The 15,010-nt window shown below is 38.3% G+C and overlaps 1 protein-coding gene across 6 annotated transcripts; it reads right to left on the bottom strand.

The window, feature by feature from the left end:
- Positions 1-7,929: 7,929 nt before the first annotated feature.
- Positions 7,930-14,447, bottom strand: mtfr1l (mitochondrial fission regulator 1-like). Of its 6 annotated transcripts, XM_032499519.1 has the most exons (8): positions 14,309-14,447; positions 13,336-13,492; positions 13,054-13,161; positions 12,832-12,941; positions 12,173-12,384; positions 10,455-10,836; positions 10,028-10,189; positions 7,930-9,876 (listed from the first exon to the last, which is right to left on the bottom strand). In XM_032499519.1, the coding sequence occupies exons 2-7, from the start codon at positions 13,348-13,350 to the stop codon at positions 10,072-10,074; spliced, it is 945 nt and encodes a 314-aa protein (XP_032355410.1). In that variant the 5' UTR covers positions 13,351-13,492; positions 14,309-14,447; the 3' UTR covers positions 7,930-9,876; positions 10,028-10,071. The 6 variants fall into 6 exon arrangements, with proteins under 6 accessions (XP_032355410.1, XP_032355409.1, XP_032355413.1 ...); XM_032499518.1 differs by having other exon boundaries at positions 7,930-10,189; XM_032499522.1 differs by having other exon boundaries at positions 7,930-10,189; positions 13,054-13,140.
- Positions 14,448-15,010: the final 563 nt, after the last annotated feature.

Here is a 15,010-nt window from a genome sequence, read left to right as displayed (position 1 = left end):
AAAGTAGTATTGATCATTGTCTCTAACTCTTGGTAAGAAAGTGGGTAAGTGTACTTTCCAAAATGTCAAACTATTCTTGTAAAAATATATAAAAATATACAAAGAATAGAATGCTTACAATTTGGTAAAGTTATTGAACTAATGCAACAACATTGTAAATGGTTTAATTAAAGAAGAGGGTGTCATTTTAAAATAAAACAATCTGAGTTATGGGAAATGGTATTAATCTTTTCATCAAACTCTTAAAAGGTATGCAAGGACGTTTATTTCCCAAAGCCGCCATATTTGAAATATTTGTGAACAAGGCAGGTTGATATTAACATTGACTGTTTTAAAATGCTGACTTTGTCTCAGCATGTCTCTACCGATTCATGAATCATCAGCACTTTAAAAGTGTAAAAGTGAGCCGTAGAGCTTTGTGATGTCCAGGTTCGAGCATTGTTCTTTCATCACTGTATTTGCTCCAGTGACGCACTGCTTGACCCCCCTACACCTGTGTAACTGGTCTCCAGCTGGTCAGAGCAAATGACACAGCAGAGACTAAAAACAGCACAGACCAGCAGCTGATCTTCTGCCTCGCTGAGAGCATGGTTGATTGAATGTTGTTTGTGGTCAACATATTGACCAACATATTTTGCCAAATAAACCAAGTTCGCTAGGTACCTGTACCAGGAACACCAGGAGAAGTTTACTGAGTCATGTGGATAAATCAGTGCGAATTTACTTTATAGTCTTATGTAAGAAGTCTTACAGTCATACTAAAAAATACATCCATAGTTGTAAAAAGCAACAGTCAGAGAAACGTGACTTTAAATTGTGTCAACATGCTTAATAAGATTAAAATATTAACAAAAGTTTAAAGGATAGGGCTGAAGTAATTCTATGTTGTGTTTTTCTAGTACTGTTAACAAATCCCACAAGAGGGCCAAAAGCAAAAATGAGTAAGTCCATCTCGCAATACTTTCTGACTTAGTTCCTGTCTGTGGTTCACTGCCACAAGCCCTTAGATTCCAATTGAATGTGTAAATCTCTAGAAACCGCTCACAAATGTATAGTTTAATTTCTAAAAAAAGACGAATGTATTTACTAAAACAGCTGGGCACTGTAGTTTTCAGCAAAGGCAACATAAACAAGAGCAAAAGATACATTTGTAGAGGACTCATGCCCTCTTTCACATCAGCATCAAAGCTTTGATGTTCCTCAATTTTTTCTTTAATCTCCTCAATCTACACTGTTCTACTCATCTACTCCATAAACAAGATGTATATTAAATATATTTATAAAATGTATGTGTTTTCAACACATTCTTAAACCAAACTACAGGTCACAGTGCGTGGGAGTGTATTTTTTAGTTTTTGGACAACAATAGAGGCACAGAGAAATAAGCAACACAGCATCAATTAAATCTTGTTTTGTGTTTTTTTTAAATAGGATTTGTTTAAATGACACAGTATGTATGATATATTTGTATAATATATCATACATACTGTGTCATTTTCTAATATGCTACACAAAGATCGTCTGACTTTATTTTAATTAAAGTGTGTTCACTGGCTGCAGACTTCATCAAACATGCGACTCATGTAACCACCAGTGTTTTTTTACGCACGCTTTGCCTAAAGTGAAATGTTTTATTTATACCACGTGGTCGTTCAGCCAAGCAATCTGATTTATTAAAGACTGGAGCCAACCGGGCTGTTAATCCCTAGAAAACAAGGCTAGCGGGGCTTTATTAGTTGTTATGTCAATTTCTGTAGTAACAAGGGAGCACATTAGTCTCTCTGCTTCTCTTCTGTCTTGGATTTATATATATTGCACAATTCTTTCTCTGAGAACACACAGAATGACCTGTTTATTTTTAACTCTTTGACAGCTTTATGCCTCTTTTCCACCATCTGATCAATCTCTGTATCAGGCTTTCGATCTTTTCCTCCAGCTGGAATTTTGGAATTCCTTGTTTGAGCTACATGCCAATTCTCCCAGTAACATGGAAATTAATGAATTTAAATCATCTAAAACCAAATAAACAATCATCTGAAAAGCAATAACCTCCCAGTATGGTTTCCCTTCTATTCCCGATCAACCATGCCTGCATTATTATAATTTACTGATCAAATACGTATCTCACTCAACAAAGGTCAAGTCCCTATATTTTATAGACCCGTCAATACAGCGAATCATCAGATTTCTCCTCATATCTATCTAAAAGGTTGTAAGTTGTTAAAATAGGTCAAATAACATTTTTCCCTATAAGATGTAAGTCCCACAAGGCAGCATTTTGGTTCCTTTAGTGTTTATACTGTATGTCAATGACCTTCTAACTATGTATAACCCCTATAATTGTCTACTTCATGTTGATGACTCTGTAATTTTTCTTTCTGAACTCTCCTACAATCTTCACTACTGACTGAATGCAATTGAACCATCTATCACTGTCAAGAAAACAGGATGTATTTTAATTCCAGTAAGAAATATTTGTGTAGCCCCTTCCATTTTGTGAATCCAACACTCACCATCACAGAAACCTTCAAATATATCGGAGTATACCTCGATCCCCAGCTCACTTATTAAAGCCACATTCATAACTTGACAAAGAAGCTCAGCCAGAAATTATATGTTTATAACAAGATCAGGCCATTTCCTGTGGTGGAATGTAACCAATAAACAGAGATCAATTCTGCATGCACATACTCCAGTTCTGCCCTACAAAAAAATTTAAGATACACTAAATTGTTCATACATTTGTCATCAGTTGATTATTCTCTGGTTGTAGCTAGTCAAGCATCAGATTCCTAACTCACCTTGTTAGAATGTTCCAGCTGTTTAACCATAAATGTGAATTACTTCAAATAGTGGAGTAGTTTATGTCGTCCCCATGAGAAATTCTAAGCAATGACAACAAAACTGTCAGCTCGTCCACATGATACAAGCCTTGTGTGATTGCGCCCCCATCCCTCCTCCACACAGTTGCTAGTAGCCAAGGAGGACATTAGGATTAAAAAAAAGGTGGAGGTAATTATCTTCAAAGGTCACCGGACAATACAATCTTCTGAACATAGCCAGACTGAGAAATACAAAGAGAGTTGTTAGGAGCTGATAGTCTTAATTAGCTTTGTAGCAACTTATTTGGCAATGGCTTGAATGTAACGGACGTATTAATATAAAAAGGTTACGCATTTAAGCTTTAAACATGGCTTATTTGAGTTGAGACCTTCAAGACAAAGCGGGTGTCTGCCCTGGACAACGGGTTGGCCTTGAAGGCATCAGGTTGTCTTTGTAGCAATTTTATTTGGTAAAATTAATAGCTAAAACACAATAAAAACTGAATCTTGAGCTTGTTTCTTCCCCGGAGACTCCAGCAGGGTTAATCTAGCCCTGGTAACATTAAAGATCTCTCATTTGTACTACGTTTGTTTGCCATATTTGGGTAAATTGGTCAAAATAGGACAGGTAAAGATCTTTCAATAAACTATGATGATGACAAGCTCATCAGCTTTAAAATCACCAGCCAAAAACAATTACCATACCATTACAATACAGTATCAAACGTCTTGTAGTTTTCTATTCATCCATCCGTGGCAATGAAAGATGACCAGTGTTGTAAAAATCCACAGTGTAATACAATCACTTTAAATGCAAAATAGTTTGCCACAAATGTATGTACAGTACTTGGAGAGCATATTTGCTTCTGTCATTTCATTTTTTTTGACAGCAACTGCATCATTTATGAATGGAAGCCACATGGGCCACGATACTGGGGTACCATCTGGGACTTACAAACCGGCCCCCATCAATTTCTCATCACTTAGATTATTACTCTGAGCTGAGGGACAACAGAAAGAGGAGGAAAAGAAAATGGGCATATGTTGTGTCTCCCTGTCATTGGTATAATTACAATATTTCTTAAACAGTCAAGAACCTAGGCTCATCTTTCATTGATTTGCCCAATTTTCTTTTTTAAGACATTTTTCTTCTAAGGTAGCTGATTAATGCTAGTTGTCCCCCATGAGGAGCTGGCAGTCTGAAACAAGGCCATGATGATGACTTGCTCCAATTAACGGAGTAAAATGATGGATAAGAACACACCCCAGATTTGTAGTTGCTTTGCTGTCTTGATACAGATACCACAGCTTTTTTAATCTTTTACTTGCAAATGTTGGAGGCCACAGTCAAAAGATATTTTGACATTTGGGAAAACAATTCTTACTCCCATTTTTGGATGCTGGATGAAATATTAATACCACACTCATGTTTATCTGTCAACTATGAGGATTCCGAATCAGAATCAGAATCTTAATGGCCAAGTAAGTGTGAACACATACAAAAAAAATTGACTCCGGCTCTTTGTTGCTCTTAAAGTACATACACAGAAATAGACAAATAGCTAAAAACAAGAAACAAAAGAACCAAAGCTTATTAGCTTAGTTTAAAGACTAAAAACAGGTGGCCGAATTATTTCTCCAAGTAAAGAAACAGTCTTATTTAAAATCACAATGTGTTCACACTTTGGTTTCTAAACGAAATATAACATAATAATTAGTGAGCTTTAGAGGTGCTGGTTGGTGGATTTTGTTACTTTGGACAGAGCAGGGCTTGCTGTTTCCATGTCCAGTCTTTATTCTAAGCTAAGATAACCTGCTGCTGGATGTAACTTCCTATTTTCTGTAAGTGAGTCTTACAAATGGTATCAATCTGCTCATCAAACTCTCAGCAAGAAAGCAACAATAAGCGTATTTCCTAAAATGTGAAACCATTGTATTTCCTTATGTTGTAGTGTTAGGAAAATAGTTGATGAGGAATTTAACACAAAATTAACGGCAGATTAAGCGAAGAGTAAATTTCATGTTTGATGTTTGATAGAATTACAGAGGTTTCAATCTGCTTAACAGGAAACATGTTCATCTGTTAAACACAATACCAAAAAAAGCAGTGTTACATTTGATTCGCTGTTGATGACAGCGGCGTTGCGGCGTCATCAACATTAACAGTTCCACTTATGGACGCAATTTACTTTGCATCACAAAACAATCATGTTTAGAGGGCAAACCCACTAATAAGACAGAAACACTACAGAGGCCTAAAAATAGAAACAACATGGTGAATTCAATGGAGTTCCACACGCTCTTGTGGAGCTGTTCCTGAGTCATAAGTGTTAGTTTTGTGTCTTGATGACGCTGGCAGATGCGTGGGTGACACTGGGGGAGGGTTGGGTGGGCACTTGGTAGCAGCAGCTGCTGTGTTCCCCCAGACCCTTCTTATCCTCTCAGTTGGCTTCATTCAGCTGGTTGTTGCTATGATACAACATTTGAGATGACACTCAAACTCAACACGCAGACAAACACTATAAAGCTGCAGTGTTTTTATCAATTCTGGGATTTGTTTTTTATTTCTGAAACTATTGAAACACCTTGTCCACGTCAAGTTAGTTTGGAGTCGAACTAGGATCATTTGGCTGAACACTCACACATAATGAGGAGGACAGAGTTTGGGAGCTGTTTTGATCATCATGAACCTCACGGTGCTTCTGGTATTTCCTCTGGTGTTTTCCAAAACTGTCATTTCTATTTTAAAACAGGGGTACATTTTATAAACACACTAAACTTTTGTGTTAAATGTACTTGTACCCAAATAGCTAAATGTATTTATTTAGCATTGTGAAAAGGTCAGAAAGGCTGCTGTGTGGTTGTTTAAATGTTGAAAATAAATCTATTTTAAGGGCAAACATGTTTCCAACATTTAATCATTGTCTCAGTGCACAATACTGCCAACTTTCCTGCCAAAATAATACAATTTTAAGGATGTGTGGCAGTATTTATTATAAACCAAGCACTCCTTCACTGTGATGCATGCAGCGTCTTTAATTAATTCCTATTTAAGTTGTATTTGGAAGGAAATGGCAAATATCATGTTGTTAAAATAAATCATGAAAAGGTGTGTTTTCTTACAGTTAATGAGTGTAACACTAAATTCAGTACATCCACATCAACTAAAGTTTAATCGCTGATACCCATTTAGATAATGGGTGAATCTGTATTCATTCATTGCCAGTTTGAGTAAAAATCTGATGTTAAAGGTCCCAAGTCATGGTGCTCTTTTGATGCTTTTATACAGCCTTGGTGCATAATTAAAGCCACTTTGCTCGTTTGAAAGCCATGATGTCTCTCTTTTTAACGAATGTACCAAATTATCTGGGTGGGCAAAGCAGAGAAAGGAGAGGTAACCTTGCCCAATCCAGATTAGAAAACCTCCTAAAGTGAAATTTTCCTGCCATGGGACCTTTAAAGAATAACGAGCGCTTTTAATTTGTTTGTTGTCAGTGTCAGGCGTCAGTGTAGATTCACGTAAATACCCTACACATCCACACTCGTTATATTTCTTTTATTTATATTTCTACTCTGCAACTGTAACACAGCATTTCCCTTCGGGGATCAAGAAAGTATTTCTGATTCTGATTCTGATGATAATGTTCCTGTTAGTAACAAATGGGCTTGAAACCTTAGTGCCTCTGGGTGGCATTAGGAAACATGGAGTACATTGGAGGGAAGTTTCTGTTTCAAGTGACAGGTGTATTTATGAAGAACTTCCAGCAACATAAGGAGACATTGATAAAAAAGCTCTGAGGCTCAGGGACATGGCATGTTTGCTGCTTCAATGCCACTTATCACAGAGCTTAGCTGGGGCTACTTCCCCATGTGGTGAGTGGGAAGTTTGACAAACTACAGAGGAGATGCATAAAGAGACACGTTTTCTTTCAAGCACAAGTCTCCAATATTGATGAGTGAAGTTTAAATATCCAAACCATAGAAATAGAATAAGAGTGGAATGGACATTCCCATTGAAATGAACATTGTAGTAGAGTAGTACAAAGAATGGAGAGGCTTCCTTAGTGCATTGTCCATTACCTGCTTTGAAATTTTTTCACAAGTCTTGTAGTGATGAAAATGTGTCAACGTCCCTTTAAACTAAAGGCTTGTATTTATAGCTTTATTAGAGCCTCATTTTGACATGGAGCCCTATTAATTGAGCTCTCTACAGACATGGATCTAAAATAGGTAGGAAGTCCATTGTGGAAGGTGAAGAGGGACAAAGTAGGCCAAGGACTCTCACAGAAAATAGACTGTGACTCACTGAGGGGCCAGATCATCATGGGAAAGAACAGGAAATGGGAAAGAATGTGGGTTAACAATAATCCTTGAAATTACGGGCGAACGGGACTCGTAGCCCAAGTACAGTCCCCCCCGTGGTGTGATTAAGAGAAGATGTGCTACATGTTTTTCACACAGTTACTGTAAAAAAGGGATGCAATTTCGTATTCCAAGCAAATAAACCTTATCTAAGAACATAATTATAAGGCCGGCTTAAATGGGAAAATGTTTGCATAAGTGATGGAAGTAAAGTATAGTACTTAAGTACTGTTTTGCATTAGGCCTACTTGTACTTCACTTGAGTAATCTATCAAAACATAATATATCAATAAATCAGTCTAAATGGTTTCATTCTGCATAATGAGCATTTTTACATTTAATAATTTAGTCCATTTTGTTGGATACAAATACAATTTTGACTTATATGTGTAAAGAAGTACTTTTATAGTGTGGTATTGCTTTTACATTTAGTAAAATATCTCAATACTTCTTTCACCACTGGTTGATATTTTACTGAATGTAAAGTCTACAACCTCATCTCACTTTCTCTACAGCTAATAATCATATCTATTATACTAACTATTGACAGAAAACACTGCTATTGTTTGACTGGTGAAATCAGATGCATCTGTAGAGTAGTCTGTGTAACATTTGTGTGGTAAAAAAATGGCAAAGTTTTAGGGTGGAAATTAAGTTGCTCAGTAACCAAATGTTACTGGCTGCACTGCCCCCATGTGGTGATACACCGCAAACACAAATGAAACTATCCACAGATAATATAGTCAGTTTCAAAACATCAGACAATCTTTATTTAAGTCATAATATGACAAAAAAAATAAACATACAGGTAGTGGTGGTGGGCACGACCCAAAACAGATGTACAATGGTGAGAAACCCATAAACTCTACAAGAGAAACAAACTCAAGTCTCTGTGTAAAAGCCTTAACTAAATTCTCCTCCTAACTTATTATCATGACTAGGGATGCATTTGGCAGAGAATGCTGTGTTAGGTTCAACATCTTAAGTAAATCTTAAGTAGAGACGCTAACTGAATATATTTAAACGGGCATATAGTAGGTTTTCTTAGATAGTGAGTTTATACTTCATCACTCTATCCAATATAGAAATTAAGTATTGAGAAATCCCCAAAGACAAGTCAAGGGCCAATTCTAACAAGAAAAAAAAAACACTTTAATTCCACTGCATACAGCGACACACATATGGGCACAATCTTGTTTCAATCCAAACAGATAAACATAGATGTAACTTGTACACTGTAAAACTAGACCAAGGGACTCCTAGGCATGTAGGCATACACATGACAGATGAAAACAGAGTAGGAGTGACATGTTTGAAGGTAAAAAAGTATCATGACAGCAAGTCTTTTCTTGGGAGGGGTTATTTTTAACAAACATTCAGCATTACCACACACACAACTGTTATGTTTGTGAGATAAAAACATGGGACTCTTAATAAAGAGGATGGAGGGCAGATTTAGGTAAGGACAGGCAATGAGCGGTGGGCCGAGTACAACAAACCCATGGCACTTCAATTAATATGGTAATAAAATCAGGCTTTGGAACAGGCAAAAGATCTGTGGTAAGGCATTAACAAGAATATTCATCGTTATCGTTGGGACTCACAAGCATTTTACCCGTGGCTTTGTCAAAACTGCATACCGACTGATGTAAAAGCACTCTTACACATAGATCAGTTGTCTCTGCCCAAACTGAGATCACCTCTTTAATATTGCGTCATTAAAAGGTGGTTTCAGCTAGTAATTAGAACAATCTACACAGGGGAGGAGATGTGTGTTCAAAAAGACCTGTACAAGCTTTTATTGGTCGTTGCCTTTACTAAAAACAAACAATGATGGGTGCACATTTTACTCACACACTTCCTTTGATTTTTACACCACGGAGTTGACTTTTCAAACTACATCATAATGCTCCTTTCAGTTTGGGTGTCAAAATCAGTACGCTGTGGTTCAGTAACTATTATTGTATATGTTAATCACAAACAAGAGGACAGGCATAAGGTTGCAGTGGAGCAAGCAACATACGGTACACGATGCATGGCATTGCATATCCAAACTCAGACCTGTAATACAAATATTAACAGCAACGATCTCAAGTTGTATTTCCCACACACGCTGTGATAAGATACAGTACATCTCTGCACGTGTACACTAGATCTGTTCTATTTGTACATAAAATATCTTCAAGTATGTCACAGGACTTACCACTTAAAGAAGACAAATAATTTGCAATGTTTCTGGAGAAAAAACACTCTTTCTAGCATGATGGATATGCTTTTTAAAGAGACATTTCTTACTTTAAGTCCAAAATCTGTGTTATAAATTTTTGCATGTCAGCCCCTCCACAAGGTTCTATAACACAATCAAAATAAATTGCATCTAAAATTAAAGCGGTCTTGACACAGAACAAGTTTCCAGACAGCAGTCTGTTGAGTCCTTATTCAAAATACATTTAAACATAAAACCTTTTTTATTTTTATAAATAGAGAAATAAACTGGATGCAATATGTGATTATTGTTATCAAGAACTGCCTGATCCCCTTCACACAGCAACAGCACTGTGAGGTTCACATATGGTTTTGAATGTCTGGGACGAAATTATTTTTGTTTGTTCTAGCTCTAGCAGACAGCTATTGCCTTGGGTTTGAGGAGCAAGGTTGTTGATCCATGGGTACATATTTCACAGGCAAAGGCCTAAAAATTATGAGGGAGAGAAAAAACAACAACTGCTAAGAACCCACAAGAGACCTAAAACTGTAAAACATTGCCAATGATAACCTACAGCATTCCATCAAGGGCTCATTATTATAGAAAATATTTAATAAAAAATCCTGTCCTGACTTACATGGAGCCGCAGGATCGGGTATTGATGATAAACGCGTGATCAGACTACTTCCGTTTCACAGCGTCAGTATCTTCTTCCTTCAAGACAAACTTTTTCCTCAGAGCTTCTGAAATTAGAGAGGCTGAGTCCTCCTCTCTGAGGGACGTACAGCCTCTGTTGTACCTGCAGAGACACCCACCAAAAAAAAAAAACCATGTACTGTATGAGAGGGTATAATGTTATTTTAACTTCATATAGAAATGTTACCATATTAATAAAGAATTGTCTTTAAAGGAATAGTTCGGCATTTTGGTTAACACACTAATTTGCTTTCTTGCCGAGAGTTAGAGGAGAAGAAAGATACCACTCTCGTGTCTGTATGACTTTATAAGAAAATAAGAAAACTCAGAATGAGCTTTGTAGCTATCGGCCTGCTGACAACTCTTACCTGTCCTTGCTCATCTTCATGCGGTTCATGTCCTTCAGGATGTCCATAACATCAGCAAAGCTGGTGGACTTTGATAGCGACACTGTATCCTCTTCTGCCTCGCGGAAGTCCATGCTGGGTCTGTCCAGGTCAAAGGTCGCTGATGCCGTCATGGAAACAGGCGGCAGAGGGTCAGGGACAAGCTCTGACACCACAGAGACCACATCTTCCTCTTCTTCCTCCTCCTCCTCCTCCTCTTCTTCCTCCTCTGTGACATCACTGATGACAAAGGAAGCAGCTGCCGTGGCAGCCGGCTGGTAGGGCGCCGTCTCGAACGGTGCCATGGAGAAGCTCATACTTGTATCGTCAGGGGAGAGCAGGTCAGGGGTCAGGGGGTTTGAGCCTGAAAGAAAAAAAGAGGAGCAGGGTAGAGAAATGAGTTTGTAATTATTCAGTAAAGTTGGACAGTGTTGAGAGAAACAAACAGGACAACTCTTAGGGCCCTATCTTGCACCCGGCACAAGTGTCTTTGCTAGTTTAAGACCGATTTTCTGTCCAGCGCCCACGCTGTTTCAATAGCAATTGAAGACAAATAAAATTGATCGCATCATTGACCAACAAAAACCTGGTCTAAAGTCAATAGCGCAGCATTTCATTGTTGTTTTAACAGCGAATTAGTCAAATGCGCCTAGGCTAATGCACAGTGTGCGCACACTATGCTTGTAACACACACAGGGAAGCGCAGCAACACACAAACATGCAAAAGATTACAAATAAAAATATGACAGTGCAAATCAACAATCATAAAAGCAACGTGCCACGGTATAACAACGCCTGGCTTTTAAAGGAATGGGAGATGACATTGAGTGGTTTATTGCATGTTACGCCCAAAACACACCTATGAATTAATGAAAACACTAAGTACAACCCTTTAAACCATGCACCTGGTGCACTGATCCTTTTTTCCGCCGTCAAGCTAACAAAAGTGGATTTGGACATGCCTTAAATGCACCTGCGCCATTTGTTTCATGCCGTGCACTTAGATCATTAGAATAAGGCCCTTAATGTCAATGTGGAGTTTGAATGCCATTTCTGATGTGAATTTCTAGCTTGCGTAAAGTTATGTTATTGTCGTCTTCAGTAGCTCTGATCCAAGGAGGCATTATGCCTTAAATGGTGTGCTGTAGGAGAGTCCACATTCCAATCAATCAAATTTTCTCTTAGCAGTATGTGATTTCTTCATGAGACAAGAATTTATGGGTGTAAACCTCCCCTGAAATCCCAAATGATTCTAGGATCACAATACCTACCTAACAGCTTAACTGCATGATTAATTGAAAGCTTGAAAGTGAAAAGTTTAGGAAGCAGGCTCAGTTGACAATAGTGCTATTATCTGATAGCTGAAGTTCCTTGTATGGTACTTTTTAGATAACATCAGAAAGTATGTTTAAATGAAATTTTCCCAAGTGACACACAACATTATAGTACCAAAGAGCTTTAGGTGAATCAGGGTATTCAACTTGGCAACAAAAGGATCGCAGTCAAATGAAGACAGTAACCCTGTGATGAAACGTAGGCTCAATAAAGCAATTTTAGATTGACCTTGCTATGGGAAGCTTAATGAATCCTAGTCTGAAGTAAAAGAGAGTATCAAGTTAGGTATGTTACCAGTTCTCACGTTAAATTCCAAGTTCAAGATCTACAGTCTATATTATGTACACTTTGATTTAGTTACCTACCAGAATCACTAGCCACAATCTTGGCTATCTGTGCACGGAGTCTGCTGAGCTCATCCTGCAGGGCGGTAGTACGATTCATCGCCGTCACCCCAGGCTTCCTTAGCCCTTCCACCCTTTTGCACTCACGGCGAAAGTTGGGTACAGATGAGTTCCTGTGGAGCACCAGGAGAGGCGTGGGCCGCCATTCGTGTTTCAGAGGACGAGTGTCACTCCTGAAAACAGAAGAGTGGGTTATCAGTGTTACTGAACAGAAAACTTTATCATAGCGAAACCTCAGGGGGTTGAGTCCAGCTTTTGAAGTAAGTCAGCTGATGTTTCACTTTTACTTTATCTACTCATCCAAAAATGCCTTAGTGCTCATCAATACTGCATCAGCGGTTTATTATAGTTACAGCCCAATCCAATAGCAATACATTAAATCCTTCTTTAAATTTATAATGTTCTGTATTCACCGCCTCATACGGCTAAAAAAATCAGCATAGAGATGAACAGTGCAAAAACCTGATTTTCTAACAGTGTACTGCAACTTTTTAGGCTGCACGCGTGCACCTAATAAGATGGAAGCTCAGAGAGTCTAGAATAATGCAGTCATAGATTAGTGACTTGGCATTACTCCATAACCTTAGTGCTTGTCTCTTAGGGCTTGGCTGGATATTTACCGCACTCTGGCATATGTCTCTTCTTCATCTGCAACAATCCAGGCTATGTCTGCCAAGGTAGGAACCATAGGGCCATCCATAGGCCGAAGACGGGGCAGGCCCGGTAGTTCCTGAAAAATACACAAGTTAAATGTTGTATACACAAACATTTTTAGTGCAATAGGGAAATGTGATTAATAGACAAAAAAGATTATGTGCTGGATTTATAGCTCTGATATTTACCTCAAAACATGCCCTTTGTGGAGCTCTAAGCGGAAGAGTGGAACCTATTCTTCTCACAACACTACGGGTGGATCCATGAGGCTTATTCTGCCAGATAGGAATAACTTCCTGTAAAGCATATGTTAAAAAACAGTCTCTACACAGAGTATAATACTTTAATGTTAGTGCTTAGTCTAGAATTTGCATTCCTGCACATCATGTGCATGAATACCAAGAGAAAGGTAGTGTTAAGTTAAAGACATCAAGTTAAAGACATCATTAACTGCAAGGAAACATACTTACTGTGTCTGTTTCCATGGTGATGGTGGGTCAGTCTCATCCGCTGGAAAGTTTAACACCAATGCTCTGTGCTCGCAGTGGCTGAAGAGAGAGTGGTTCAGTGGACAAAGGCCATGTCAGTGTGACCCTTGGAATATATATTAGGGATTTGTTAGAGCACCTGTTGAGAGACACAAGCAGGAGGACACTGCATTATTACACCCACTAACATAAAGTGCAGCTTCTGATTTTGTAACATTAGCTTAGTTTTCGCTATTATGTGTCATTATAAATGATATAATGTTATATTGTATTATTAGGTGGAGCTGGCTAAATCAGAATTCTTTTAGCAAGAGAGGCCTGAGTAACGTTACTGCAGAAGAAATGGGTAAAAGCACAGCCTGTCACACGCAAGACAATACATACAAAAAGCATTAGAAACATATGTTGGTTATATACGGGTACAATCTTACAATGAGTAGACAATGTGCACTTAGAATTTTTGACTTCATACAGTTAAAAAAATGAGTCAGACTTAAAAAAAATCAAAAGGTTATTAAATTAAAACAATTAAAAAGGTTCGGCAATCCAACGCTAGCCAATGTCAATGCTTCTTTTTCTCACCGTTACATCAAGGAAAGGGTTAACATCATCAGTGCCAATTTAGCTAACGTAAGGTAACTTAAAACAGCTAGCTTTAATTTAATTTTGTTAACGGTACCGCCACAGGCTGCTTTCACTACCGTTATCGTTGATGGAACACGATGAACGAAAGATAGACAGCTTTAATGCAGGGATTTGTGAATAGCTTTCAGTCCATCATTAGCCGGTAGCTACGGGTATCAAACACAAACATACACAGTGACCGTCAGTTAGCGTTAGCAGCACCAACACCGGCCCCCTGGTTGACCCTCAACAGTAAACTAACACCACCATTTTTACTGTGTTTCGCTTCGCCCTCATAAAATGCAATCAATGCTGCAAGAGCGCAACTTACAGTAGAGTAGGACCGTATCTGGGAAAGCTATCCGGGGAATTATTTACGAGACGCAGCTTCTCTTCATCGTCTTTCAGACTGGAGTTGTGTTTTCGCTCATTAGGCCGGAAACCTGTGCCTCCCTTCCCTGTGATTTGATTGGTTGGAGCTCTATGAGCTTGCTTCATCAGAACCTAGATACAAGAGCGCCTTCTAGAGGTGGAGGCGAGCAGCGCTAAATACAGGATAAACAGTGGAAGCACTTTTACATTTTTTATTCTAATTTTTTTTTTTTTTTACCAGTAACAAATAATAATCTATACACATCACGGCGTATAAACGAACAAACAAGGTAAAATACAAAAGAAAGGACTTCCAGAGTCAGGAAACTGGCAGGAAGAATCGTCACAGAACAACCAGACACAAGTTTCTTCCCACAGGCTGACTGTAACGCTTAACACCGGTCCATATGTGGATCAACACAATCCAGCAATAGTTTATTACACCACCATTTGCACTTTTCCATTGTACTACTGTCTTAGTGTTTACAATCCTCAAAGAGCTGTCTGTTTACATGTGTGTATGTAGGCCAACAGATGCATGTATAGCTGATACATTTTTTTATACAGACAGGGCTAGAGTCAAATGTTCAGCTTTGTTCTTCTTCTTTTTTGCCGTGCATTTCTGTGTATGTATTTGACATTGAGAGCAACAAAAAGCCGG

This window comes from Etheostoma spectabile, chromosome 20 (assembly GCF_008692095.1).
Source record: "Etheostoma spectabile isolate EspeVRDwgs_2016 chromosome 20, UIUC_Espe_1.0, whole genome shotgun sequence".
Taxonomy (NCBI): Eukaryota; Metazoa; Chordata; class Actinopteri; order Perciformes; family Percidae; genus Etheostoma; species Etheostoma spectabile.
This window is presented reverse-complemented; position numbering and strand designations above follow the sequence as displayed.

Coding starts and splice junctions, on each gene's coding strand:
- mtfr1l (XM_032499518.1), bottom strand. Junction 12,942..13,053: donor CACAAAGGGCATGTTTTGAG/GTAAATATCAGA, acceptor TGTATTTTTCAG/GAACTACCGGGCCTGCCCCG. Junction 12,385..12,831: donor GAGACATATGCCAGAGTGCG/GTAAATATCCAG, acceptor TTCTGTTTTCAG/GAGTGACACTCGTCCTCTGA.